Consider the following 23,958-nt stretch of genomic DNA (forward strand, 5'->3'; position numbering starts at 1 on the left):
CTGGCCAAAGTATTACTATCAAATTAAGGAGGGTTGTCTAAATCCACACCCTTAATAAAGCTTTGCTTTCGGTTAAGGAGGTTTGTCTAAATCCACGCCTTTGATACATTGATGACGACCTGTGCTATTGTGGAGTTAAAATGGAGATGCGTATCCAGTGCCTTGCTCTAATTCCATACGTGTAGTGCACTCATCTGATCCGATGGTGGTTCAGTTTTCGGTTCTTCTGTAGATCATCCGTTTGATCTAATGGTGATACAGTCCCCGTCGATTTTCCTATAAATCCAGTTGGACCCTCCTCTTAGAATATATTAGAGTAGTAGTAAGAATAAAAGTAGATGCATGATAGATAAGTGACGATTGACAGGAAAAAAGAAAATAAACTGGATGGGGTTCATGGAAGCAACTTTGTTGTGTTTTGTTTCCTGAAAAAGGGAAAACAAATCAATTTTAATACTGAACCCTTTATTATGCGATAATTCAACGTCTGACCTTCCAATAACTTTAGAGGCGATTTAAAATCACTCAAAATCCCAGACTAATTGGAGGATGTTGTTGAGGTGAGTTAACTATGTTGCTATAGAACCCTGAAGGAGAAGTCGATGAGCCAAAAATAGCTTAGAGCATAGTTATTAAATTCGGCCGACCCGGTGAACCAATCGTTGGGCAGAGTTGGATTTCTAATTAGACCGTTTAAGCATAAGAATCGTTGACCGGTCAATGATTCGGCGGTTCAATTGGATTAACCTAGGAACCCGATCGATTTTCTCTATAAACAATTGTGGAAAAAATTTAGTTAGTTTTTGCTAAGATTCAAACTTGGGATCTTAAGTGTATAACTAGAACTTAGTTACCACCAAACCACTTACCAAATGTTAGTAGAGTAACTTTCTTATAATATATAAATGTTTTGTCAATTATATATATATTTTTATTTTTTTAAAACAAATTTATTTGGAATCTTTTAATAAAAACTTATGACCCCCCAAACTCTATAAGTTATAAAATGAATATAAAAAATAACATATTAAATAATTCATTTTAAAGACAAATGTTGTTTTTAATAATTTTTTGCACTTAAAATTCGTAAATAAGTTAGACAATTACACTAAATACGGATAAAATTTTACACTTGAAGTTTGATAGATTACTAAATAAATTTATAATTTATTGATTCTTATATGAATTAATTATTCTATAGTGAATTAAATTAAATCAGCATTTGCTAAAGTATTGTTTATTACAATTTATATCATACATCTTATATCAAAAATTATGAAATATAATATTCAAATATATTTAATGATGCACTGATTGAATCACTCACTCACTTATTGAACCAATAATCCGTTGATCGACCTCCTTCACTGGATTTCTTCCTGAGCCGGGTTTAATAACTATGACTTTAAAGAACGGAAGAGTGGCGCGTGGATTGCGAGAAGATTTCTTGGTGGTGCCTTGATACATGAAGAAAAAGGCTGTTCAGCAATCAGAAGGAGTCAGTCACTCAACTACTCACAAGGTCTGGGTCCACTCTGTGATTGGGGCCTCCAAAACGCTGTGTGATTGTTTCCTTCCTTTTTTTTTTTGGTTTGAAAGATGTGATTATAATTGTTTCCTTCTTTTTCTCTTTACTAAAAAGCTTGAACAAAAGAACAAGGTCCTCGTTATGCATTTCATTTATACATTTATACTAGCACACTAAATGGGAGTATTTACTTTGGCAGTTTGGTACAGATACTACAAGGAGCGAGTTTAACTTCAACCCTTAAAACTTTCAGAGACAGATAGAAGTGACCTCCATTTAGATTTACAGGGGAGTTCGATCGCTCATCAAAATCGGACAAAATTATCACCAACCATACAGGTTCATGGTTTCAAGCACTACTGTGACCAAAACAAAAGCGAAGCAGCGAGTAGGGAATAATTTCAACCATGTCACCGGACAATGAGGATTCATATTTCACAGTCATACCAACCAAGAGGAAGCCCACGTAGTGGAATGATACAAAAAGAGTCCAAACAAACAACACACAAATGCCATCCTCGGTCGGAGTTAAAAATCAGGAAAATTTCAGCCTCATCGAAACTGTACTCATGCAAGACAAAAGATTATTGCGCCGCCAATTATCACCCCCAGCTAAATGATAACAACTAAAGCAAATACTCCACCACAAAACTGAAAAAGGGGCACCTAGAGGCAACCAAAAGGCTGATAAAAAAGAAAAATAATTTGGATCCTTATCAAGACTAATCATTCTGTCATTCCAACAGCCAAAGACTTTCAATTCCTTGAAGATAAGATGTCCAAACCCCAAGGGCTGTCAATACTACTCTTTAGAAAAGGCCTGGGATCAGCTAACCTAAACCCTTGTATACTAAGACAAAGGGAACAATAAGGTGCAACAAAGTTGATGCAATCCTCATTACCATAACAACTCTTTGCTCCCATTCAATTCCTTTAAACAAACACACTTACCCCAACTTCAAAGAGGGAAAGTATACGTACAGATTTTGCTGGCTATGTAGACAGTGAAATATGGCAAAACTTAGAAGAAATGCTAATCAAGTCATGCATGCCCTTCCCTTCTCATGACATGAGGCATCAAAAGTTAGTACACAAAATGTGCTTCTAAGCCCTGAAACGATTGAAGGAGGCGAAAGAGGAAGTATGCAGCATGAAAGCAGCTTTACCTTTCTAACGTATTATAGATCTCTCTGATGTCAATATATTATGCCACATCTTCTATCTAAAATTTTCTAAAATGAAAGCCAAATTGCAAACATTGACTCGCAGAGTGACTATCAATTGCACATGAAAATACTAACATATCACATGCCTTCAGCTCTCCGCATCCATGGCAAATCTGCAGCGAAAGAAACATCTCCTGATGGGGTGTCTGCAGAACTTGCAAATTTGCCCTTCCTAGGCCATAGCCAGATCTTGGAAACAGAATAGCTATCAGTTTTTGCCCCAATGTCAATCTTCTTTCCTGCCCCATCCTCACTGACTGGAGGATTGCTTTGTCCTCTGTCTTTCAGAAGGCTCACATCCCGACCAATATGGTCATGGCTCAAGGCCACCCTGAGGTGGGAATCGCCGACCACGTATTGGTATGAACCCAGTGAGTAACATCTGCGGGCATCCAAGTTACTGCTACTAGTCTCTCCTCCTGCCTCCCCTTCTTCACCACTCAATTTTCTGAACTTGCCAAGCCTAACGGGAAAGACACCCTTTTCTACAGCAACTTCCTCAATTTCAACCGCCTTCTGGCGAGTTGAGATTCCATTCTCAGTGCTAACAGGGTATCCATCGTCTTCCCTTAGATCATCAAAATCATATACTGGGTTTTCAATAGAGAATCCCGGATTGAAAAGAGTCCCTCTACAAAGAGGACATGTTGAGTTGGATAGGAGCCAAGTGTCTATACAATTGATATGAAAGGCATGGCTGCACATTGGAAGCAATCTCAATTGATCCTTCTCAGAAAACTCACACAAACAAACAGCACAATCAAACGGCTCCTTAGCACCCACAATCTCTTTGTACACGAAGACCGGTAACGCATCAATGAAAGATTGATCTAGACCCGAATCATGTAGATGGAAGAGTTGTTGCAACTGTCTTTGAAGGGCATCAGAGGTGGAAACTTCAGGGTATCGGCTAGACTGAGAAGAGGCTGAGGAAGATGGATGTTTGATAAGAAATCGAACCAGCAAGTGCAGAAGACCAGAAATGAAAAAGAGAACAGCTAAAATTACAATGATAAATAGAACAGCAGGACTAATCCTAGTTCCAGATGATGAAGATGTAGGATGACTTGATTCTTTATGAAAATTATCACCAGTAACATAAGGAGGAGACGAAGATGAGAGGGGGAAAGGAGGTGGATATGTCAAGATACCATCTTTCTGATTAAGTTGATGCTGAATCCAAGACATTTTCAAATGGGTATGCTGAGAAAGCCATCTCTGACGTCTTGTATCTGACATTGAACAGATCAACTTGATACACTCAGAAGCCATCTCGTCCACACTCAGTACACTAGAATTAATCTCATTTTCTGCTGAAGCAAACCAAAAGCAAGCATCCCTTTTTCGTTTTTTCTCCTCTCACTTCAACAAAGATAAAAACTTTTGACTGAACCCCACAATTTCAATGCCAACTTTAGCTCTCAGATTTGAGCAAATAATACCGAAGGTGGCAATGGTAACTTGTAGTGGTACTAAAAAGCAGCAATATTTATTGCTTTCAGATTGTAAAACCATATGTCACTAATTGATTGAGCAATTATAATGGGGAAACACGACGACACGAAGAGATTTACAAAAAGAGCAGCAGCTGATTGAAGCTTTCTGACCTCCTCGAATCCGCAAGTATCGTCAGCACTAATGAAATGAAGTCTTTATAACCCACTTCTTGCGCAGCAAAAACCCTAAACTCGCAGCCTCTGGCTCTCCATTAGGGATCTCGACACCCACTTTTTACATCAGGTAAAGAGGAAAAATGGATTTTAAAAATCCTCTCTCCCTCTCTTTCTCTCTCTCTCTCTATTCCTCTAGTCTCTTTCTACATTGACACCGCTGACTGATAAGCATATATACTTTATTAGTGTACTCGTGGTATGTGAAATAAATAAAAATAGGAAGTTGGATATTTTTCACTTTTTTCTCAGTATTTTTTGTGTTGGGTAAGGAAGGATAGCCATGGAAGCCGGAAAATAGGCCCTGACAAACGGTAAATAGTTGCTGGCTTATTGCCAGAGTGAGGACTGAGGAGCTCTTGTTCTCTCTGTTTTTTCTCTTTTTTTTTTTTTTAAAAAAAATCTTTTCTCTTTTTGTAATTTCTGATCTTTGTCGACGTGCGGAATAAAGTATCAAAAAAGGAGCAACTATAACGTCAAAAAAGATAAAGGGCGAAAGATTTGGAAAAAAAAAAAAACAATTTTTCTGAATATCTAACGCGCCAAATTAGAGCGTGACAACTTCATAAACGACAGTGTCCGTACACCCAAAGTATGGGCCTCGACTGGAGTTACCCGTCCAGGCCCATATAGTTGGGCTAATTACCGCCACTCTCTAGGGCGAAAATTAATGTATTGATGATAGAAGGCAACATATACGGGAGCGTACCTTCCAGGTTTTTCTGTTATTATTATTATTTTTTGGAATCAAGTACCGAGTTATCACTTAATTTTGGAAGTATCAAACGGTTTAAATATATTAAGATTTGAATTCATTAAATTTAAGTGCTGAACTGAGTTGTCATAAGTTACGAGAGGGACTCAAAGAGGAGATGGGAAAATATGGTACTCATTATGGTTTGGGATGAAAAAAAATGTTTCGTAAAATTCAGCAGCTACTAGCACATATTACTAGAGAATTCTTATGCTGTCTTCTTGTTCGATTGTGATGGTGCTTTGTCAATCACACTTATCCTTTGCCCGTCAAAATGCTCTGTTTATCGAGCACCACCCAATTTGCAATCAGAATTCTATCTTGCAAGACTTACTGGCTTGTTGACAGTTGCAAGACCACAAACCCAAAATGGACGATTATCTTTGGTATTGGACAAGATGATGCACTACTCGGGTGGGGATAATGAAAAGAGTGGAGAGGTGATTGGATGTACGTGACAATAAACCTGGTGAAAGTGGAGCCACCGTCAAGAAAGAAAGTGAACAAAGATTTGTTAGTCGTAAACAAACATATGTGACTTTTTGCTCCGCTGCTTTTCCTTTCACTAATGTGTAAGTTCCTAGAAATTTGGTTTTTACGTGTCACTTTGTTTCTTTTTGTGGGGTTGGTCACCGAAGGTAATCCAAAGATGGAGCGCAGCTGACAAGACAAGAAGAGTTACTAGTAAAACAGACAGGCCATAGATAGATAATGCTAGGAGCTGGCAAGAGAAAATAGTACAGGAAATTTCATTAATTTTTTTTTCTTTTTTGAACTTTATGATGAGTGGCGCCGTGGAGTAGGAAACAAGAAAAACTTGCATTAATGAATTCCCAAACTCGTAAGGTTTTACTCCGGAACAATCAACAGTGCAAGCAAGGTTCAAAAAGGGAATTTTCCTCTCTAGTCGAGTCGAGCTGCAACTTGAAGTGCTTAATTCGTAGTACTTCATATGCAACAGGGTAACGGTATGCCGTCTAACTCAAACAGTGATTCTACATTCATCAAAGAAATACTACTGGCATGGTACTTTGCTGTCTCTGCCTGGATGTTCCTGGAATTTGACAGCGGCAATTCTCTGGATCAATTATGGCGATCTCTCAAAGACTGAGGTGCTAATCAATGCAGAAGCATCGTCCATGGATTTGTCTTCCTCCTCTTTGAGTGTGCTTACCTTGGCAGCAATTTCATTCATGCTAGGACGGGCTTCCTGGGACCGATTAACACATTTAATAGCAATCTGTAGCAAGTTAACCATCCTCGCTTCGCTAGCTCCTTCCCGAATCAATGTCCTATCAAATACTTCAACCGTCCACTCTTCTCTAACCACGGACACAACCCAGCTCGCCAGGTCCAGTCCATCACTCTGGACTAGCTTTCCTGTCAGCATCTCCAGCAGAATTACCCCAAATGCGTATACATCCGCCCTGAATATTGCCCTGTTGAGATGTTCTCCGTTTCCTTGGTAGGAATTATCACTGCCAGCTAATGAAGGATCTTGACTGTCCAACACCAGCCCATATTCGCTTATGTACGGCTCCATGTTCTGGGTCAACAGTACATTTGATGATTTCAGGTTACCATGAGCAATCCCGTCTTCTCGAAGCTCTTGATGCATGAAAGCTAAGCCGTCAGCTACGCTAGCAGCGACGTCCAGTCTAGTGCTCCAGTCGAAGGTTCGGCCCATCTGCGTTCCTGAAATTTTAAGGGAACATTATCAAAGCATACAAACTCAGCGCCATCCTAGTGAATACAGATGGAATCTGCAATTGTTTAGTGTATGATGTTTCTTTATCTTTTCTTCATCTTCTTTTATCCTTTATTGCTTGGAAAAGAATTGCAGTACAGTACTTTTCTTAAAGATTTAGTAAGTTCCTTACAAGCAACTTGTCTAGGAATGTTCTTTACACTTGTGATCTGTTCTCTTGGGACTTGGGAGTTTCTAATTAATACAGGCACCAATTTCCATCCATTATGAAGGGCCAAATACACATAAGCACTTTTCTGAATCGTTGGGTGATGTAATAAGATCTTATAAGACTTCAAGTAAGTGCGCAAAAAGTAGCCACATGAGATTTAATGGGGAAAAGGAAAATTGCAAGAAAATTACCATGGAGAAGATTGAAAAGACTCCCATGTTGCAGATATTCATACACCAGGAGCTTTTCTTGTTTGGAAGAATAGAAAGCGAGGGCAGGCAATATATTTGGATGTTTTACGCGGTCTAATCTCCGCATCCTCTGCTTGAAATCATAGCTAGATATTGTCCAATCCTTGATCCTTTTTACGGCCAAAATCATGCCCATTTCTTCGGAGAAAACCTTGTAGACGCTACCGTGTTTTCCTCTTCCCAGCAACTCAGCAGGAGCCTTGAGTAAATTCTCAAACCTTATCCCGCTCACCTCAGGGCTACTGAGAACTATTAGTGATGACGGTACCACTGCGCTTTCACCTGAAGCAGTCGAGTAGTCAGACTTGCTGACTGGACCAGCCTTGAAGTTGCTCGGCGTGTAAATTTGCTTAGTGATGCTATCATCAACTGAAGCTACTCTAGAATCTGCTTCGACCTTAGCTTCAGCTTTCTTGCACCTTCTGCAGAGAAAGACGATGGTGGCAAGCAACACAGTCAAGCCTAGCAAGAAATTGCCCAAGAACGTCAGAATCTCATCTTTTGAGTAGCTCCCCTTTGGCTTGTCGGATGAATCAGAGGACGCTGATGGGCAGCTATTTGGAAGCGGAGGGCCACATATTTGATCATTTTTTGTGAAGCTACTCGCGGGGAAGCGAACGCCACCACTCGGTATAGGTCCACTAAAATTGTTATTAGAAACATTAAATGTGTGGAAATTGGAAAATTCAAAACTGGGAAGAAACCCAGACAGCTGATTATTTTGAGCAGAGAACTCTATCAAACCAGATATCCGGGACAAATCAGGTAGAGTGCCAGAGAAGTTATTCGATGATATGTCAAGTACTTTGAGATTATTCAATCTCAGGAACGAGTCAGGAAGGCTGCCATTGAAGCGGTTTCCTCCAAGGTACAGGCGTGTGAGTTGTCTGCAGTTGGCGATCTCCGCCAGGCTTTCTCCCTGGAGGTTGTTATCCTTGAGACTCATGACAGTTAGGCTAGCGGCTATAGATTGCACGTCGCAGAGGAAACTGGCATTAAGATTTCCTGAAAGTTTTAAGCCATCAAGGGTGATATTCCTCAGAGAGTTCCTGTTATCACAGGCGACACCATCCCAATGGTCCCTGCAAGGATAAGAGGTTAAATTCCATGGTGAAGCCTGATTTGGGGAAGCGCTTTCTGTGAGCCCCGTGATAAGATTACTCAATGCTGCTCTAAGCTCTTCTTCGTCTGATTTTATTGAATGGAAGTGGAGAAAGAATGAAAACAGGAGTACCCAGATGAAAATTTTGTTCATGTTAGATGATACTGACATGATGAAGCCGGGAATTGTAATCAAGAATCCGGGTTGAGTTGAGGCTAGAGATTTGACATGATTTGCTGTGTGTGTGGGTGTTTTGGCAAGAGGAGGGAATTCCAATGCTCCATCAGTCTTTTTTAACTTCTGTTATCACAGCCATTTGGCGGCATTCACAATGGCAACTCGAGTGTCATTTGGCTTTGATTGACGAAGTCAATCCACCAGTTCCCTCACGGAACCCAATCGGATGCCGGCGAAGGGACACTGGTCTCCGTTTTTTTTTCCAGGCTCCCACAAAGGGAAGATTTTGTCTTTTACACTGTCGTCAAGCTCCAGCTGGACAGTTTTTAACACCAAAAACAATTGCAAATGAACCCATGATTACATTATGGCGAAGATTTTATAAAAATTGCGTGGCCATTATGGACAAAAGGCAGCTTTTGGATCCCAGACTTGCTGAGACGAGTAGCAAATCCTGTTAATTTCCTGTTTTCTTTGTCTCGTACTTCACTATTTAAGAGACGAGCACTTATATTACAAATAGTTAAATACTAGGTCCGCATCACACATCTTAGATTACAGTTAGAACGCGGCCCAGCTTTAGGTTTACAGCATGAAAAAGTCTTGCCCTGTAAAAACCCATCTGCATATTAAATTGATAGCCATAAGATAATTGGAATTAACCCTGGCCAGCATCCAGTGAACTCACGACCAATCTGACCTTCATTTTCTCCCACATTTCATCACCAGTTCATACAAAGTCTCAATCCTTAAAGCTACGAAATGTTATTCTCATGCTGAGCATATGAAAAATTTCAAATGTTTGAATGAAAAACCAGCATATCAGCATCATAAATTAAATTTTACATTAATGGTCCAACCACATCAGAGATCTTTGCAACTCCATTGGTAGCATGCAATAGCTCATACAAACAAATAGGCAACAAACAGACCTGCTCATCAGCAAAAAGTGATAAACTTGGGTCGTAACAAGTTTTTTACACGATAGATCTAATCCTCCCAGAATAAAAGATCTCTAAGGGAAAAGGCAAAGGCAAAAGCCATTTGGCAGTCACATGACATAGAAGATTATTCAAAATATTAAAATTTATCTCCATAGTAGTAAGCAGTCCCCACCATTAATGCAACAGTTGCACCTTGTGCAACCACACGAGCTCGCATCAACTTTTGACCTAATTGAGAATTGCCTTGTCTAAAGCTAATAAGTCCGGCCGTAAGCACTCCAGCTGTAATAAATGCACCTGTTTAAAGTGGATCGATACATTAGGTCGAGAGTCAGGTTGATTGTATCACACAAAATAAGAAGACTACAATCTCTTACAAATTTCAAAAAATCAAAGCATCATTTCAATAAAAAAAAAATCTAACAATAAAGCTATTCTGAATTAACAGGGATATCGTGTAAGAGAAATGATTTCTTCAAACAAAGACATAATGTTGCACTACAAACTACATTTAAACACAAAAGACGTAAGAACTCTTAACATACTTAAGCTACAAAGTGCAGGGTGTGTACCGCAAAATCCCCGCAAGCAGATGTCTTTTAATCTTGTTCCTAGAGAGTCTATACTCTGTACTTGGGGGGGGGGGGCACAAAGCTCATTCTCTTCATCATGCCTTTTAGCTAGAGCCACATAAGTAACTGTCATTCCCAGCAGCAAAAAGTAACAATTTTATCAGGAGTAACCATCTCAACCGCTATCCCTCTCCTCATTTCAGCTAAAGTATAGCACATGGAAGACAACCATGCTACAACTGAGATCTCTTAGTCATGTGTCTCTGACTAAAATAAGCCACCACGATATACCAGGACAGAGTAAATTTTAACTATAAGTCAGTGGTAATAATCCAGCCACACCCATTTGTTAATTGTTGAGATTCATCCACATATGGGGTCAAACATGAAATGTCTGCTGATTTTCTTCTGTATGCAGAACACACCTCATCACTAAAACATTTGGTGGCAGGATATGGGAGATACCGTCAAGAAGGAACATCTATGGTAATGCCTTGCCTCAAATCCCTCACACTATCATGCAAGTCAACACGGCCCCCAACTAAAGGTTTAGTTGTAGCTTCTGTTCTATCTGCTCAATACTTGAAATGGACGATGAGTTTGAACAAACAGAGTATTCCACTAATGCTGCAGTATTCGCTGGAAGAGGGAAATATGTATATTGGGACAAAGAGTCCAAAACCATTGATGAAGAAGTGAAAAAAGGGCCTCAAGCAGTAACTTCTATTGCATATTCCCTTCGGTTGTTAGATATTCATCTGAAACCACAATGTCTATGTTGTATAACCCAATTCCTAGCCCATCATGGCTATGATGTAAGAAATGAAAGTATCGCTCGATTCATGTCCTCAAGGCGAACATACAGACTATTTAGAAATTCTAACACACCCATCTTTAAGGAACTGTTTATACGACAGGATAAGCAACTCAACAGGCAGAATAAATTCCAAAAAGCTGTAAGAAACTAGAGCACAATATCGCTATCATGTTGACCAGATCGAGTTCCAAAGCTTGATGGGATTGGATTCATGGCACCAAAAACCTCCAATCATTTCTCACTCAATATGGACCAACGCGCCGACCACTGAGGCTCATGCATGGTTCACAGGAAGAGAATTCTAGTATTGTCACAGATACTAGTACAAGGAAACATTCATTCGCGGGCATCAAATATGTGTAACCGCGTATTTTCTATTTTGCAAGCTAATCGACTTGTAGCATTTCTTATTCTTATATCCTCTTGAAATGACTAAAAATTTCTAACCATCTCAGTGAAAAAAACGCTCATTCGACAATAGACCAATATAAATACTTCCAAACAGATATGGAGAGAATGCATTTTTGCTAAAACCCGGAAAGGAGAAAATCACGCATCGATACTGTGGTCTATCCAATCCCCATTTTGTTGTCAAGGACAATCAGAGATATAAAATATTTGTAATAACAAAATAGGATTTTTGAGAAAAGGGGCGAGAAGTTGTACCGAAGGGGACGAGGGGATTTCTGACGCGCTTCTTGTCCTCGAACAAATGTTCCAGCTCCCTGTTGGCGGTTCCCATCTTTTCCATCCACCACTCTTCGAGGAGAAAAGACCACCAGCCAGACGTCCGTCTTCCTGTAGCCGCCGGTGGGCTGGACTGGGTTGGGTTCGGTTGGATTATTCTGCAGATCCCCTGTTTCCCCCACTCCGAGCAAATCAATGAACATCATAGCTCGATGCCTTCACCCATTTACGCCCTTGTATTCTATTTGCTTTTTCCATTATTTGCAAATTTCCCCTTGGCTTTTCATTTATTCTTTCTTATGCTTGAACATTTCGCTATTAGCACTTTAGCCCTTCAATTTCTTGATTTTTCCTTTATTGCTATTGCAAGTTGCAAACTTATCTAGTCAAAATTCTCTTCCGGTAGATGCTTGCTTCGGCTTTTCTCATGCTGGTTCTAGCCCAACAACATCGAAATACTGCAGGGGCAGATTTAAGCTGGGGGCACAGGCCCCACTGCCCTCCTTTAAATTTCTTTGATACATATATAATTTTGACATTATTTTAAATGTGCCTCCAGAATTTTTTTAGAAAATATGTAAAAGAATAGGTCACAAAATTTAGTTTAGTTACTTATATTGAAAAAAATATATTTCGTGAAGTTCAAAATTAAAAAGTTATAAACCATTATCAAAATATGAAAACTCATCGTGAGTCATTGTAAATAGTTTAGTTAGTTTTTGAAATAAAATTATTATTACATTAATAATTTTGAGTTTCTCTTTTTATGTTTTTCATGGAATATACGTATCATTTGTACTTGTTGGTGAATTTATTTTTTGCGCTTAAAAAACTAGAAAAAAAAGTAGATAAAAAATTTTAGTGTTATTTTTGCCTCCACTAAGATTTTTTTCTGGCTCCGCCACTGAATACCGGGTCAATTGAAGTTAACAAGATGAATGAAACTAACTATGTTATTTAAATAAGAGTCAACAAAAGACAAATACAAAAAAAAGTGCCCTAAAAGATACTCCCTCCGTCCCACTTTGATAGTTCTGTTTCTTTTTTCACACAGTTTAAGAAAAAATAGTTAATTTTGTTGGAAAAGTAAATTTAGATTGCTATTTTCCTAAAATACCCTCACATTAAATATGGTACAACTTTATGGAAAATTGAATTAATGATAAAAAAAGAACCAACTGTCGTTAAATAGGGTAGGTTTATAGTAACAACTACTTACATTGAATAAGGATATTTTAGGAAAATTAAAATACAATTACATTCTTCAATTGGAAAGTGAACTACAATTTGGGACAGATGAAAAAGGAATACAGGACTATCAAAGTGGGACGGAGGGAGTATAAAATTATTATATCTTATCTTTTTATTTAAATTACAAGCAATTTTTGTAACTTAGATGATATTAGTACTTTCATACAAAATATTTTTTAAATGTCTCTCTAAGAGAAGTGATGTATTATCACTTTCGTACAAAAACACGTTTTAATGTCTCTTCTCCAAATATTTGATAACAGAGAAATTGAGGTTGTCATATTAAATAATGATCTCATATTATTTCCTTTTTTGACAAATTATTCAGGTAATCATTATACTTTTTGAATAGTCGAGTTTTGGCTACTCAACTACTAATAGTATATTTGTACCTAATAAATTTATCAAAACTATAAATTTTGAGTAATTTTATCTAATTTTACTATTAATTTTGCCATATTTAACTATTAATAGCACGTCTCGTGAATCATACAAACCCTTATATCTGATAGAATTAACGGTAGAATCAAATGAAATGATTGAAAGTTTATATTTTTGATAATTTAGTAGATAAAAACATATTATTAAAAATTAAATGATCAAATTTTAACTATTCAAAAAATGTAGTGACTATCGAGATAATTTGCTCATGCTTTTGCACATGGTGAAAATCATAGAACGAAATGCAGGGCCTATTTGGAACCTGAGTTTTTTTGGAGTTTGTCTAAAATTTTATTGTTGTGCACTCTAGAAGTTTTTGAAAAATTTTTATAGAAGTTTTTGTAATGTGAAAAATTTTGTAGAAATTTTCGTAAGGTGAAATTTTTTTTCCCTTTTCTTTTTTTCTTTTTTTTTTTTCTCTTTTTCTCTTTCTTTCTTTCCTCTCTTCTTCTTCCTTTCCCCGTTACATCTGCTTCCCACCTCCAGCACCTCCGCCAGCACCACTTATCTTCTTTTTTTTTTTTTTTTCTTTTCTCCTCTCCCCCCCCCTCCCTTTCCTTCCCCCGCCACCCATTTCCTCCCCTCTCCCCGCCACCCCCCTCCCACTCCCTTCCCCGTTCCTCCCCCCTCTGCCCGCCACCCCTCCCACTCCCCCCCGCCACCCCTCTATGCCCACCATCCCTTTCCTCCCTTCTCCCCTGCCACCCTCTCTGCCCCTTCCCCCTCCCCTGTTCCCCTTCCCGCTGTCTCACCTTCCCTCTGCCCTTTTCTGTTTTTCATATTTCCTCTCTCCCTCTCCTCCTGTCTCCTCTCCTTGCTTTTGCCGGCAGATGAAGCAGCGAAATGATTTTTTTTTTTTTTTGCAATTTTCCTTCTCCCCCCTCCTCCCCTTCCCCCGCCACCCTTACCCTCCCCCGTGCAATCTGGTCGCTAGACCAGATCGGCCAGAAGGGAAGGGGAAGGGGAAGAGTGGTGGGGCAGGAGTGAGGGAGACACAGAGAGCAAAAAAAAGATAGAGGGGAGGATGGCAGGGGAGGAAGAGGGGGAGAGGGAAAAAGGGGGAAAAAAAAAGAAGACCGGCACCGGAAGAGGTGATCGGCGCCGGAACTGGCGGCGGAGGTGGTGGCCGGCGACGAAGGTGGTGGTGGGTTGGGATGGGGGAGGAAGAAGAAGAAGAGAATGGGAAGGGAGTTTTTTTTTTGTGTTTTGGATATTTTAAGTGTGTAGGTAAAAAATTTTTTTGGAGTTCTTGTAATAAAAGTTGTTAAAAAATTAGTAGGTAAAAAACTTGTCCAAAAACCTGGCTTCCAAACATGCCCGCAATTAACAATAGTTGTGCCTTTAATTCCCCCATAACCCATAACCCCACCACCCAATTACGCTCGAGCTTCCTATCGGCTATACGTTGTCGTTTTGGCAACCTCGGCTAACCGACTTTGCAGCAGCAAAGTCATCAGTTAGCTCCTCCTTCCTTGGCGGCAAAAGCATCCCAGATAAAATTCCAAAAAGAAAACTGGGTGATGGTTTTATTACACTGCACGGGACAGGCAGCATCAAATAAGCTAAAATATGGGCGTCCACGGCCTGTGGGACCTCTTGGCCCCCGTTGGTCGCCGCGTTTCCGTGGAAACCCTTGCCGGGAAGCGACTCGCAATCGGTGAGCCCCTTCGTTTCTCCATTCCAACCCTAATCATGCCAGATGCTAGATTCAGTTATGATATTAAGAGAATTGTAGTCGTGAACTATTGATGTCAATTTTTTAATTGTAAGCTCACTTAAATTATGCTTAGACGCGAGTATATGGATGATTCAGTTCATGAAAGCGATGAGAGACGAGAAAGGAGAGATGGTAAGGAACGCTCATTTGTTGGGGTTTTTCCGACGAATTTGCAAGCTTCTCTACCTCCGAACCAAGCCGGTCTTCATCTTCGATGGCGGCACGCCCGCTCTTAAACGCCGTACTGTGATCGCCCGCCGCCGCCAGCGCGAGAATGCTCAAGCCAAGATTCGAAAAACCGCCGAGAAGCTTCTTCTCAATCAGGTCCCTTATTTCTTCCACCAATTATTATCAAATGCTCTGTATTTTTTTCCTTGTTTTATGTTCTCCTTTTCTAATAGCAAATGAGATGCCTCTTTAATTGTTTAATTTAAGCAAAAGGAATATTAAGTGCTTCTTGTATTATGGATGAAATTTGGTTCATCTGTGTGTGTAATACGTGTTTCTGTTCAACCCTTTTAACAGCTCAAGCAAATAAGATTGAAAGAACTGGCTGCTGAACTTGAGAAACAGAGAAGGACTAATGATGCTAAAGGTAAAAAGGTCGCGACAGATGAAGCACAGATGGCGCAGGAGACATCAGGACAAAGCTTACTGTTTACAGATGGTTACAATCAGGAAGCATTGGATGAAATGTGTGCGCTAAACTATGTTATCTTGTTTATTTGTAGTTGTGAAAGTTTGAAAGGAAGTGTATGGCTATAAAAAAAAAAATTCTTACTTTTTTTATGTTGAGTTAATCAAGGTTGGCAGCATCACTTGCAGCGGAGGAAGATGAAGGTTTCGCTGCTGCTGAGTCATCATCTGGTGTGGGGATTCAAACTGAAGAAGAAGAAGGTGCTGATGAGGATGAAGAGATGATCCTTGTGAGCTTTTCTTTCTTGTCAGATATTCTAGTTATATTATGAGGAGGTTCAGGGGGAATAAGAACCATATCCAAGTTTACAATTCTGGAGCTTAGGGCAAGGAATATCTGACACATTATTGAAACCTTTACCACCTAGAGTTCATTGCTGCAGTTTCTAATTTAGCCATCAATCTGTCACCAAAAGTTGCATCTTTTTACCTGCATATTTGGATTAAGGATCATTTTTACAGTTATCAAAGTTAAAAACACAATATGCTCCATTTCTATTGCTTATTTAGTTTTTGGACCTACTCTACTTGACAGAGACTGATTTTGTTGTGCTTTGCGATGATATTAAGATTGTAGAAGATCTAAGTGGTGTCTTGTTTGACTCTATTCAATCAATTGCAGCCAACCATGCATGGAAAAATTGATCCTGCTATCTTAGCTGCCTTACCTCCATCCATGCAACTTGATCTTCTCGTTCAGGTAATTTGGTGATATGCTTATGGGTTGACTAGTCTGAAGCTAATATTTTTACTGCTTCTCTCTCTCTCTCTCTCTCTATATATATATAGATATAGATATAAGAAGTTTTGATAGACAAAGCTTTGTCAAACTTTTATTTCAAAAAAAAAAAGCTTTATTCTTTTCTGATATCTTGATTTCCTCACAGATGAGAGAGAGATTGATGGCTGAGAATAGACAAAAGTATCAACGGGTTAAGAAGGTATGATCTCAACCACCTTAAGAGGTAAATGTATATAAACGAGCTGTAGTCATAGTTTAGCACCTTTAATAGATGTTGAGCATCTCCTGGAAAATTTTTGGGAAGGTACTTTATTTTGTTTGCTATAAAAACTATACTGTATTTTCTGCTGTCAGTATGTAATTACTAGTAAGACAAATTACATATTTGGTTTTATTTTAAATCTAGATCGTTGATTCTTTGGTTTACAGTAGCTTGATAGGATATTTATATGTGGTACAAAGATATACTTGTTACCTTTTGATTCTTCTTGCTGATGTAGATAAGAAATGCTCAATGCTTCTTGAGTGTTGCAGTCTTTTACCTCATTGCAAGTGTTTAGGTTTTTTCAGGACTGTGTGTCAGCTTGTGTCATTTCCTGCTTTTTACTGTTTTATGTTTATCCATCTTCTCTAAAGTAATGCTAAAGTTGCAGACTCTTTAGGATGTTCCTCATCCTTCTTTTTTTCTTTTCTTTTTTGCTTCTGGGCATTTTCTTCGAATGTACAAATAGGCCCCTTCTAGATTTTCGGAATTACAGATACAAGCTTATCTTAAAACAGTTGCTTTCCGCCGTGAGATAGATGAAGTGCAGAAATCTGCTGCAGGAAGGGGAGTGGGTGGGGTACAGACTTCAAGAATTGCTTCTGAAGCAAATCGAGAATTTATTTTTTCAACAAATTTCAGTGGGGACAAACAGTAAGTAAACATCTTTTGATTTTTGACTATTGGTTTCTGCTCAACAGAGCTCGTTCTTGAATTTAATACATCTGCATAGAGTATTAAATTCAAGAACGAGCCTTTTTTATTTTTAAAATTTTGTCTGAGACACCGTCCTTCAAGCAATAATATTACTTGTTGTGCACTTGAATTATTAGGGTCCTTACATCTACCGGAGAAGGGAGCAAGAAAAGTGAACAAAGTCAAACAGCACCAGCGAACCCTTCCATAAGTGCTGTCAATGATGTTGCATCAAAAACAAAACACACTGCTGTGGCTGGATCTACTGTTGATGAACCTCAAAGGAATTTTGAGAATGATGTCGAGACATATCTGGATGAAAGGGGTCGGGTTCGAGTGAGTAGACTTAGAGCTATGGGTATTCGTATGACTCGAGATTTGCAAAGAAATTTGGATTTGATGAAAGAGATTGATGGAGAGAGTGTGTGCATGACTAAAAGTGCAATAGAAGAATCTACCAATTGTAGCAGTGTAGTTGATATACCACACAATTCTTCTAAGGGGATCCCAAATTTAGCAACCTGTTATCAGGATTCAAATGGAATGACTTGTGTTGATGAGAACAATGAAGAAAGTATATTGAATGCTGGAACTTCCATGGAGATATCTTTTGATGATAATGGTCAGCATGAACTGGGTGGTGAGGATATTGATCTATTTGCTCATTTAGTTGCAGGAGATCCAGTAATGGAATTTTCTATTAATGATTCTCTCTCAAAGAAACAATCTTTGGATTCTGCTTCAGAACCTGAGTGGGAGGATGGAGATATTGAAGTTGAAGCTGGTACTTCAAACAATAAACTGAAAGGTAAGCCACTTCTGCCAGATGGTATGCGTGATGAGAATGATTTGGAATGTGAGGATGGTTCTCTTGGTATCCGAGAAGAGGCCTCCTTTTCTGGTGAATACTTGGACATTGTTTCTAAAGGTGCTTTGGAAGAAGAAGCTGATCTAAAGGAAGCAATAAGGAGGAGTCTTCAGGACCTGGGTGATCAAAGGCTTGTTGATACACCTGATGAGGATGAAAAGTGTGGAGCAACGGCAGCAGTGGTTAGTTTGAGCAAGAATTCTGGGTTTATTCATAAAGAAGTGGATGGAAAAATGTCACAACCTCCCTCCACATTTAATAATCAACAGCATGAGTCCCCTTGTCATGTTCAAGAGAACACCAGGAGTCCTGATGGTAACATTGTGGAGACCAATAGTTCTTTGGACGGCCACTTGATTCCATATTTAGAAGGTAATTATGGTACGAAGGATCTTTTGCCTGAAAAAGCATGTGGAAGCTACCCATTCGTAGACCCACTAATGCAAGATGTGAGTGGAAATAATACTTCGCACCAAGAAGTATGTGGCACCCCTGTACAAGAAAAGGATGTTTCACCATTCGAAGCGCAGCTTGCTTCTGGCACTGGGGATGGAATTGTTGCAGGTAATGAAAGTTAGTCGACATGTTCCTGTCATTTGTAACTCATCATTCTACTGATTTGCTGATGCCATTTTTGCAGATGGTTTACACAATGGGTTTGAGGCTGAGGCAGTAGTAGATGGCCATTTGAATAGGACAACTGAAATAAAAGGATCCTCTTTGAAAGATTTAATGATTGACACTGCTCAACAATGCAGAGAGGGAGAAGTTCATGATTGTGGAGAAGAACATTTGGGTAAAGATGGTTCATCATATGGCAGAAAGGAAGAAGCTAGATTGGAGAAGGAAGTGCTACTTTTAGGTGAGGAGCAGAGAGAACTTGGAGATAAGCAGAAAAAGCTTGAGCGAAATGCTGAATCAGTAAGCAGTGAAATGTTTGCTGAATGCCAGGTGTGATATGACTTTATGTTGTTCTTAAATATTGATGGATCCAGATATTATGGCTGTACATTCATAACCATTCAGAGTCTGAGCAGGATCTTCTTGTGAATTCTAGATAGTTTTGTTAAAATTGAGTTCCTTATTGTTTGCTAACCTGATTCATGACTGGTGTTTCTATTTCAAGTCAAAAGCATGCCTAGATACTGATAAATTTTTTATTCCTGTCTTTTGTCATGTTCTTCTTTCATTTAGGGAACATTGTCCCTTTCTGTTTATCCAAATCTTGTATCTTTTGGTTCAACGAAGCAAAGCTTATCAAGCTTGTTGGGTTTCATTTTTTTCCCTTCTTGTAGGAGTTACTTCAAATGTTTGGCTTACCTTTTATTATTGCACCCATGGAAGCTGAAGCTCAATGTGCATTCATGGAACTTGTAAACCTTGTTGATGGTGTAGTTACTGAGGATTCCGATGCATTCTTGTTTGGCGCACGAAATGTCTACAAGAACATTTTTGATGATCGCAAGTATGTCGAGACATATTTTATGAAGGTTTGTGTCGTCTTCAATTTGGGATTTCATTTACTCTTTACTCACATTTGAAGCACTAAAAAATAAGAAAGCTCCAGAACTAGTTGTCTTTATGCCCTGGCATGATGTTAAGTTTAGTTTGCGATGGTTTTCCATGGCAGTGTGTAAATATTACTTGTTTTGAGATTAGGATGATCTATCCTTGATTCCTTTCCTTCTCTCTTTTTTTTTTTTTTTGCCTTTTTATCCCATGTATTTATGTTTAACCATGCCATAGCTTCTTAATCTTCTTGGCAATAACATTCACATTCTAGCATGGGCTATCTAATGTTGATGCAATTTATCTGGCTGGCCAGGACATAGAGAATGAGCTTGGCTTAAATCGGGAAAAGTTAATTCATATGGCACTGCTGCTTGGAAGTGACTACACTGAAGGTGTAAGGTAAAACCTTTTCTCGATCAACTCAATCAGGAATACTGAATTTCCAATCCTTTATTTTGTTGCTTTGTGGTTGAGGCTGAAGATGTGCTGGCATGCTGTATTGATTTCATTTTATTTAGTTCTAGTTCCTGATTTATATTATCTTGGTTCAGAGTACATTATGACTTCGTGTCTGGTCTGTTCTAATGTACAAAATTTTTCTAGTGGAATTGGCATTGTAAATGCTATCGAGGTTGTAAATGCTTTCCCTGAAGAGGATGGCCTCCGTAGATTTCGTGAGTGGATTGAATCACCAGATCCATCCATTTTGGGAAAGTTTGATTTGCAAGCAGGGAGTAGCTCAAAGCAGATACAGTCACAAGTTGGTGAGACTGATATGAATTGCTCAGATGCCAAGTTAAGTGGAGTTGCTGCACGTGATGCAGATGTTTCTGGGTCTGTTGATGACACCCAAAAGTTGAAGCAGATTTTTATGAATAAGCATGTACTGTCGTGATTCTCGTGTTCGTTGTGTTACATGCATTGGTAAGGGACACTGCTCTTTCTTGGCTTTTATGTTCACTCATTAAATGTTCTATATGCAGAGAAATGTGAGCAAAAACTGGCACGTTCCTTCTTCTTTCCCGAGTGATGCTGTTATTTCAGCATATTCATCTCCACAAGTAGATAAGTCAACCGAGCCTTTCTCGTGGGGGAAGCCAGATCATTTTGTTCTCCGCAAGTATGTGTTTTCTGCTTGTCTCGCTTGAAATAGTCTTCTGGGGCATTTTAGAACCTGAGACTTGTTTGATTGTTGAGTGACAAGTGTTGTTGTAAAGTTATTTGTTCCTGGTTTAGATAATTTGATCCTTCAATTTGTGGGTGGGGGGAAGGGAGGGAGAGGGAGGATTGATAGGTGGCACTTATTGGTTGTTATTGTGACAAATTCTTTAATATCAGTTTCTTTTTTAGCAAGAAAATAGACAGTTGCACTGGAAATTAAAATGCATAGGAAAGTTCAGTTCTTTCTTTGCATTTGACATTTTCTTTTATAGTTTTACATTGAGCACTTGTTGGGAGCTGTGTTGCTTAGCTTAATTGGTATTGATACAGATTGTGTTGGGAGAAATTTGGATGGAGCACCCAAAAGGCAGATGAACTATTGCTTCCTGTATTGAAGGAGTACAATAAACGTGAGGTTGACTCATCTTCTCTCTTTCTCTCCGTATTGAGAAGTCTCGAGGGCAACCATACATCTCTCTCATATTTAACAGTTCATGTCCTGTTTCACAAGTAGTGTCTATCCCATAGTATGAGGAAGATCTTGCGTTCAGGATTTAACTATCAGTCCTTTGGTGGTTCCATTTGTTCACTTCTTTGGCAGATGCATAAGGAAAAAGGCACTTAGCTCTTTGATGAACTCTTATCTTATTTGCTGGTTTAGATGTTGAATTGATTCTGAAAGAGTTCTATCCAAATTATGACATGCAAGTTGTTTTTCTTGTATTGCATTTCTAGTTTCAAATGCAATGTGAATGTCATTGCTTGTACTGTTGTATTTTTTTTTTTTTTTTTGCTGCATGATGATGTCTTGGTGTTTCTCTGCCTTGATTGCTGTAGACTCAACTGCGGTTGGAAGCATTTTACACATTCAATGAAAGATTTGCAAAAATTCGGAGTAAGAGGATCAAAAAAGCTGTCAGAGGTATAACAGGGAAGAAATCCTTGGACTTGATGGATGAGTCTGTGCAAGATGGCCTGATAAGTAAAAAGAAAAGAAGAAGAAACCAAGATGTTGTGGCGGGGGACAAACTAGAAGAAGCTTCCAGTGGACAAGAATATGCAGATGTTGGGAATGAGGCCAAGACTACAGAAAAAGTAAATGAAACGGAGTTGAGAAATATAGGATCCCTGGGACGACCTTTACACCCTGGTGGTGGGAGTAGGAACAGATTACCCAGTGAGGAAAACTTTCAAGGTCGAAGTAGAGGAGTTACTGTTAGGAAAAGAGGTAAAGCTAGAGGTAGAGGTGGAGCAAGTGATCATCCTATTAACAAAGGAGGAATTAAATCTCATTCTTCAGAATATTCTTCATCTAGCCCGGATGATGAAATCTATAGCGACAGTGCGCAAGATGTCCAAGTTAATTTTGGAGAGCAACACCAAGTACGAAGAGTAAGTCTTGTATTTTGTCTCATCATTCGTTCTGATCTTAAAGTTTGCTGTTGCACTAAGCATTGATGAAGAGTATAAGCTGGTAAATGTCTTGATAGCAGCTTCAAACTGACCATGTCTGGAAAAATCTGACCTGATCTGAGCAATATTGTTTTCTTCACTAGCTTAAATAAATCCCATATTCTTAAAAGTCCTAATCAGCTCCTAACGTTGTTTGTACCTTTTGGTCCACTTAAGCCTTAATATACCCGCAGTAGTGGATAATCATTTCATTCAGTTTCACTAAAACTGATTAGATTCCAGCCCTTCATCAGTCTAATTAGAAGTCTTACCAGGCGTCTTTAGGAAGATCAGTTAGTTCACCTGGACTTCCTCTGCCCTTTTTCCCTCGCTCTAAATAGTTTTTGTCGTCATTCCTTCTATTTGGTTGTGATTGGTATTCTATTTGTGAAATTTCAGTCGAGAAGGCCTCGGAAGGAAGTGAACTACTCTGAGTTTAACTTGAAATCTGATGATCCCGATTGGGGTGATGAAAGCTCCAGGGAGGGTAGTGGAGCAAGGAAAGTGTCGTCTGCAGACTTGCTCGAGGATCTTACAGCAGCTGTTCCAAGCAAAATTAATGAGAGTGAAAATCTTGATCAAGAACTGTCCTGGGAATTTCTCGAAAAGGGTGATGGATATGGTGTTGGCAAAGCTAAAGAAGATATGGGGACAGATCAACTAAACTCCAGTCCTTCCAATGGTATCGTTTCCGATACCGAGTTATCCAAAGAATACCTGTCAGTGGGAGGTGGATTTTGCTTGGACGAAGATACTACTGATGGGGACTTGCAGGGATCATCTAAGTGCCCGGGGAAAGTGACGACATTTGAATCTGATCCATCAAAGTGCTCGGGATTGGGGGAAGATGACATCAGTAAGAGCCCCACCAGAGCAGTGAACCCTGTTCAGGCGGAGAGACTGGGGAACCTGGATACTTCGTATACCACCTCCACCAAGAATCCAGATGAGAGTGCAAATAGGGATAGGTCGGAGGTAGCAAGCTTTCAGGAAATTATCAGCGACGATGATTATGGTAAGGATTCTTCAAGATATTTCCGTGCAATGCCAAATTTAAGGAGAAAAAGAAGGAAAACTTGATGTTGCACCTTGAAGCATCGAGTGAAAAAAGAAGGAAAGAAGGTATTTCCTTCGTTTTTAATGGAAGTCGAATTTCTAGCGTATTGTTCTGTGCAATTTAGATGATTTGCGTTTTATGGGGTACGTGTCCGTTTCATTATCCTAAATGGAAACCCCCCCCCCCCCCTCCCTTTTTTTTTCCAAATTTTTCCGTTTTCTAAATGGAATTTTTTGTTTTCAAGTACTATATAAAAAGGAAAATGGTAAAATTAGAATTTGAACATTTTAAGGTAGAACAAAATTACCCGTTCAGCATTTCCAACAAAAAAAAAAAAAAAACAAAGGAAACAAAATAAACTAGTTGAACAAGGAAGATCCAAGATAGCGAGCGAGTCATTAAAACAATTTAAGTAGTATGAGAAACGCATACGGTACTAGTGGCATGTGTACTTTG

At 39.1% G+C, this 23,958-nt stretch overlaps 3 protein-coding genes and 1 long non-coding RNA gene across 6 annotated transcripts; 1 reads left to right on the forward strand and 3 right to left on the reverse strand.

Moving 5' to 3' along the window:
• Window positions 1–2,411: 2,411 nt before the first annotated feature.
• On the reverse strand, window positions 2,412–4,772 carry LOC113723045 (RING-H2 finger protein ATL46-like). Of its 2 annotated transcripts, XM_027246310.2 has the most exons (2): window positions 3,906–4,772; window positions 2,412–3,680 (listed from the first exon to the last, which is right to left on the reverse strand). In XM_027246310.2, the coding sequence occupies exons 1-2, from the start codon at window positions 4,024–4,026 to the stop codon at window positions 2,833–2,835; spliced, it is 969 nt and encodes a 322-aa protein (XP_027102111.2). In that variant the 5' UTR covers window positions 4,027–4,772; the 3' UTR covers window positions 2,412–2,832. The 2 variants fall into 2 exon arrangements, with proteins under 2 accessions (XP_027102111.2, XP_027102110.2); XM_027246309.2 differs by having other exon boundaries at window positions 2,412–4,772.
• A 1,128-nt stretch (window positions 4,773–5,900) lies between these two features.
• On the reverse strand, window positions 5,901–9,712 carry LOC113723046 (pollen receptor-like kinase 4). The gene is made up of 2 exons (XM_027246311.2): window positions 7,289–9,712; window positions 5,901–6,873 (listed from the first exon to the last, which is right to left on the reverse strand). Exons 1-2 carry the CDS (start codon window positions 8,619–8,621, stop codon window positions 6,266–6,268), a joined length of 1,941 nt encoding a protein of 646 aa, XP_027102112.2. The 5' UTR covers window positions 8,622–9,712; the 3' UTR covers window positions 5,901–6,265.
• Window positions 9,713–9,792: 80 nt separating this feature from the next.
• On the reverse strand, window positions 9,793–12,066 carry LOC113723047 (uncharacterized). The gene is made up of 2 exons (XR_003456883.2): window positions 11,627–12,066; window positions 9,793–9,868 (listed from the first exon to the last, which is right to left on the reverse strand). It is a non-coding gene; the product is annotated as an uncharacterized lncRNA (long non-coding RNA).
• A 1,747-nt stretch (window positions 12,067–13,813) lies between these two features.
• LOC113723110 (DNA repair protein UVH3-like) lies at window positions 13,814–23,608 on the forward strand. Of its 2 annotated transcripts, none has more exons than XM_072060352.1 (16): window positions 13,814–14,996; window positions 15,130–15,380; window positions 15,582–15,751; window positions 15,862–15,982; window positions 16,375–16,452; window positions 16,640–16,693; window positions 17,226–17,410; window positions 17,590–18,884; window positions 18,961–19,271; window positions 19,616–19,810; window positions 20,146–20,231; window positions 20,436–20,715; window positions 20,816–20,952; window positions 21,324–21,408; window positions 21,831–22,385; window positions 22,845–23,608. In XM_072060352.1, the coding sequence occupies exons 1-16, from the start codon at window positions 14,909–14,911 to the stop codon at window positions 23,523–23,525; spliced, it is 4,572 nt and encodes a 1,523-aa protein (XP_071916453.1). In that variant the 5' UTR covers window positions 13,814–14,908; the 3' UTR covers window positions 23,526–23,608. The 2 variants fall into 2 exon arrangements, with proteins under 2 accessions (XP_071916453.1, XP_071916454.1); XM_072060353.1 differs by having other exon boundaries at window positions 14,826–14,996; window positions 15,153–15,380.
• The last annotated feature ends 350 nt before the right edge of the window (window positions 23,609–23,958 follow it).

The sequence above is a fragment of the Coffea arabica genome, chromosome 7e (genome assembly GCF_036785885.1).
Source record: "Coffea arabica cultivar ET-39 chromosome 7e, Coffea Arabica ET-39 HiFi, whole genome shotgun sequence".
In the NCBI taxonomy this organism is placed as follows: domain Eukaryota; kingdom Viridiplantae; phylum Streptophyta; class Magnoliopsida; order Gentianales; family Rubiaceae; genus Coffea; species Coffea arabica.

Excerpts from the sequence above, each read along its gene's own strand:
- LOC113723045 (XM_027246309.2), bottom strand. The coding sequence starts at position 4,026 with ATGGCTTCTGAGTGTATCAAGTTGATCTGTTCAATGTCAGATACAAGA.
- LOC113723046 (XM_027246311.2), bottom strand. The coding sequence starts at position 8,621 with ATGTCAGTATCATCTAACATGAACAAAATTTTCATCTGGGTACTCCTG. Across the intron at positions 6,874-7,288 it reads TCTTTTCAATCTTCTCCATG|GAACGCAGATGGGCCGAACC; the intron begins GTAATTTTCTTG and ends TTAAAATTTCAG.
- LOC113723110 (XM_072060352.1), top strand. The coding sequence starts at position 14,909 with ATGGGCGTCCACGGCCTGTGGGACCTCTTGGCCCCCGTTGGTCGCCGC. Across the intron at positions 15,752-15,861 it reads CAGGAAGCATTGGATGAAAT|GTTGGCAGCATCACTTGCAG; the intron begins GTGTGCGCTAAA and ends GAGTTAATCAAG. Across the intron at positions 20,232-20,435 it reads GACTACACTGAAGGTGTAAG|TGGAATTGGCATTGTAAATG; the intron begins GTAAAACCTTTT and ends AAATTTTTCTAG.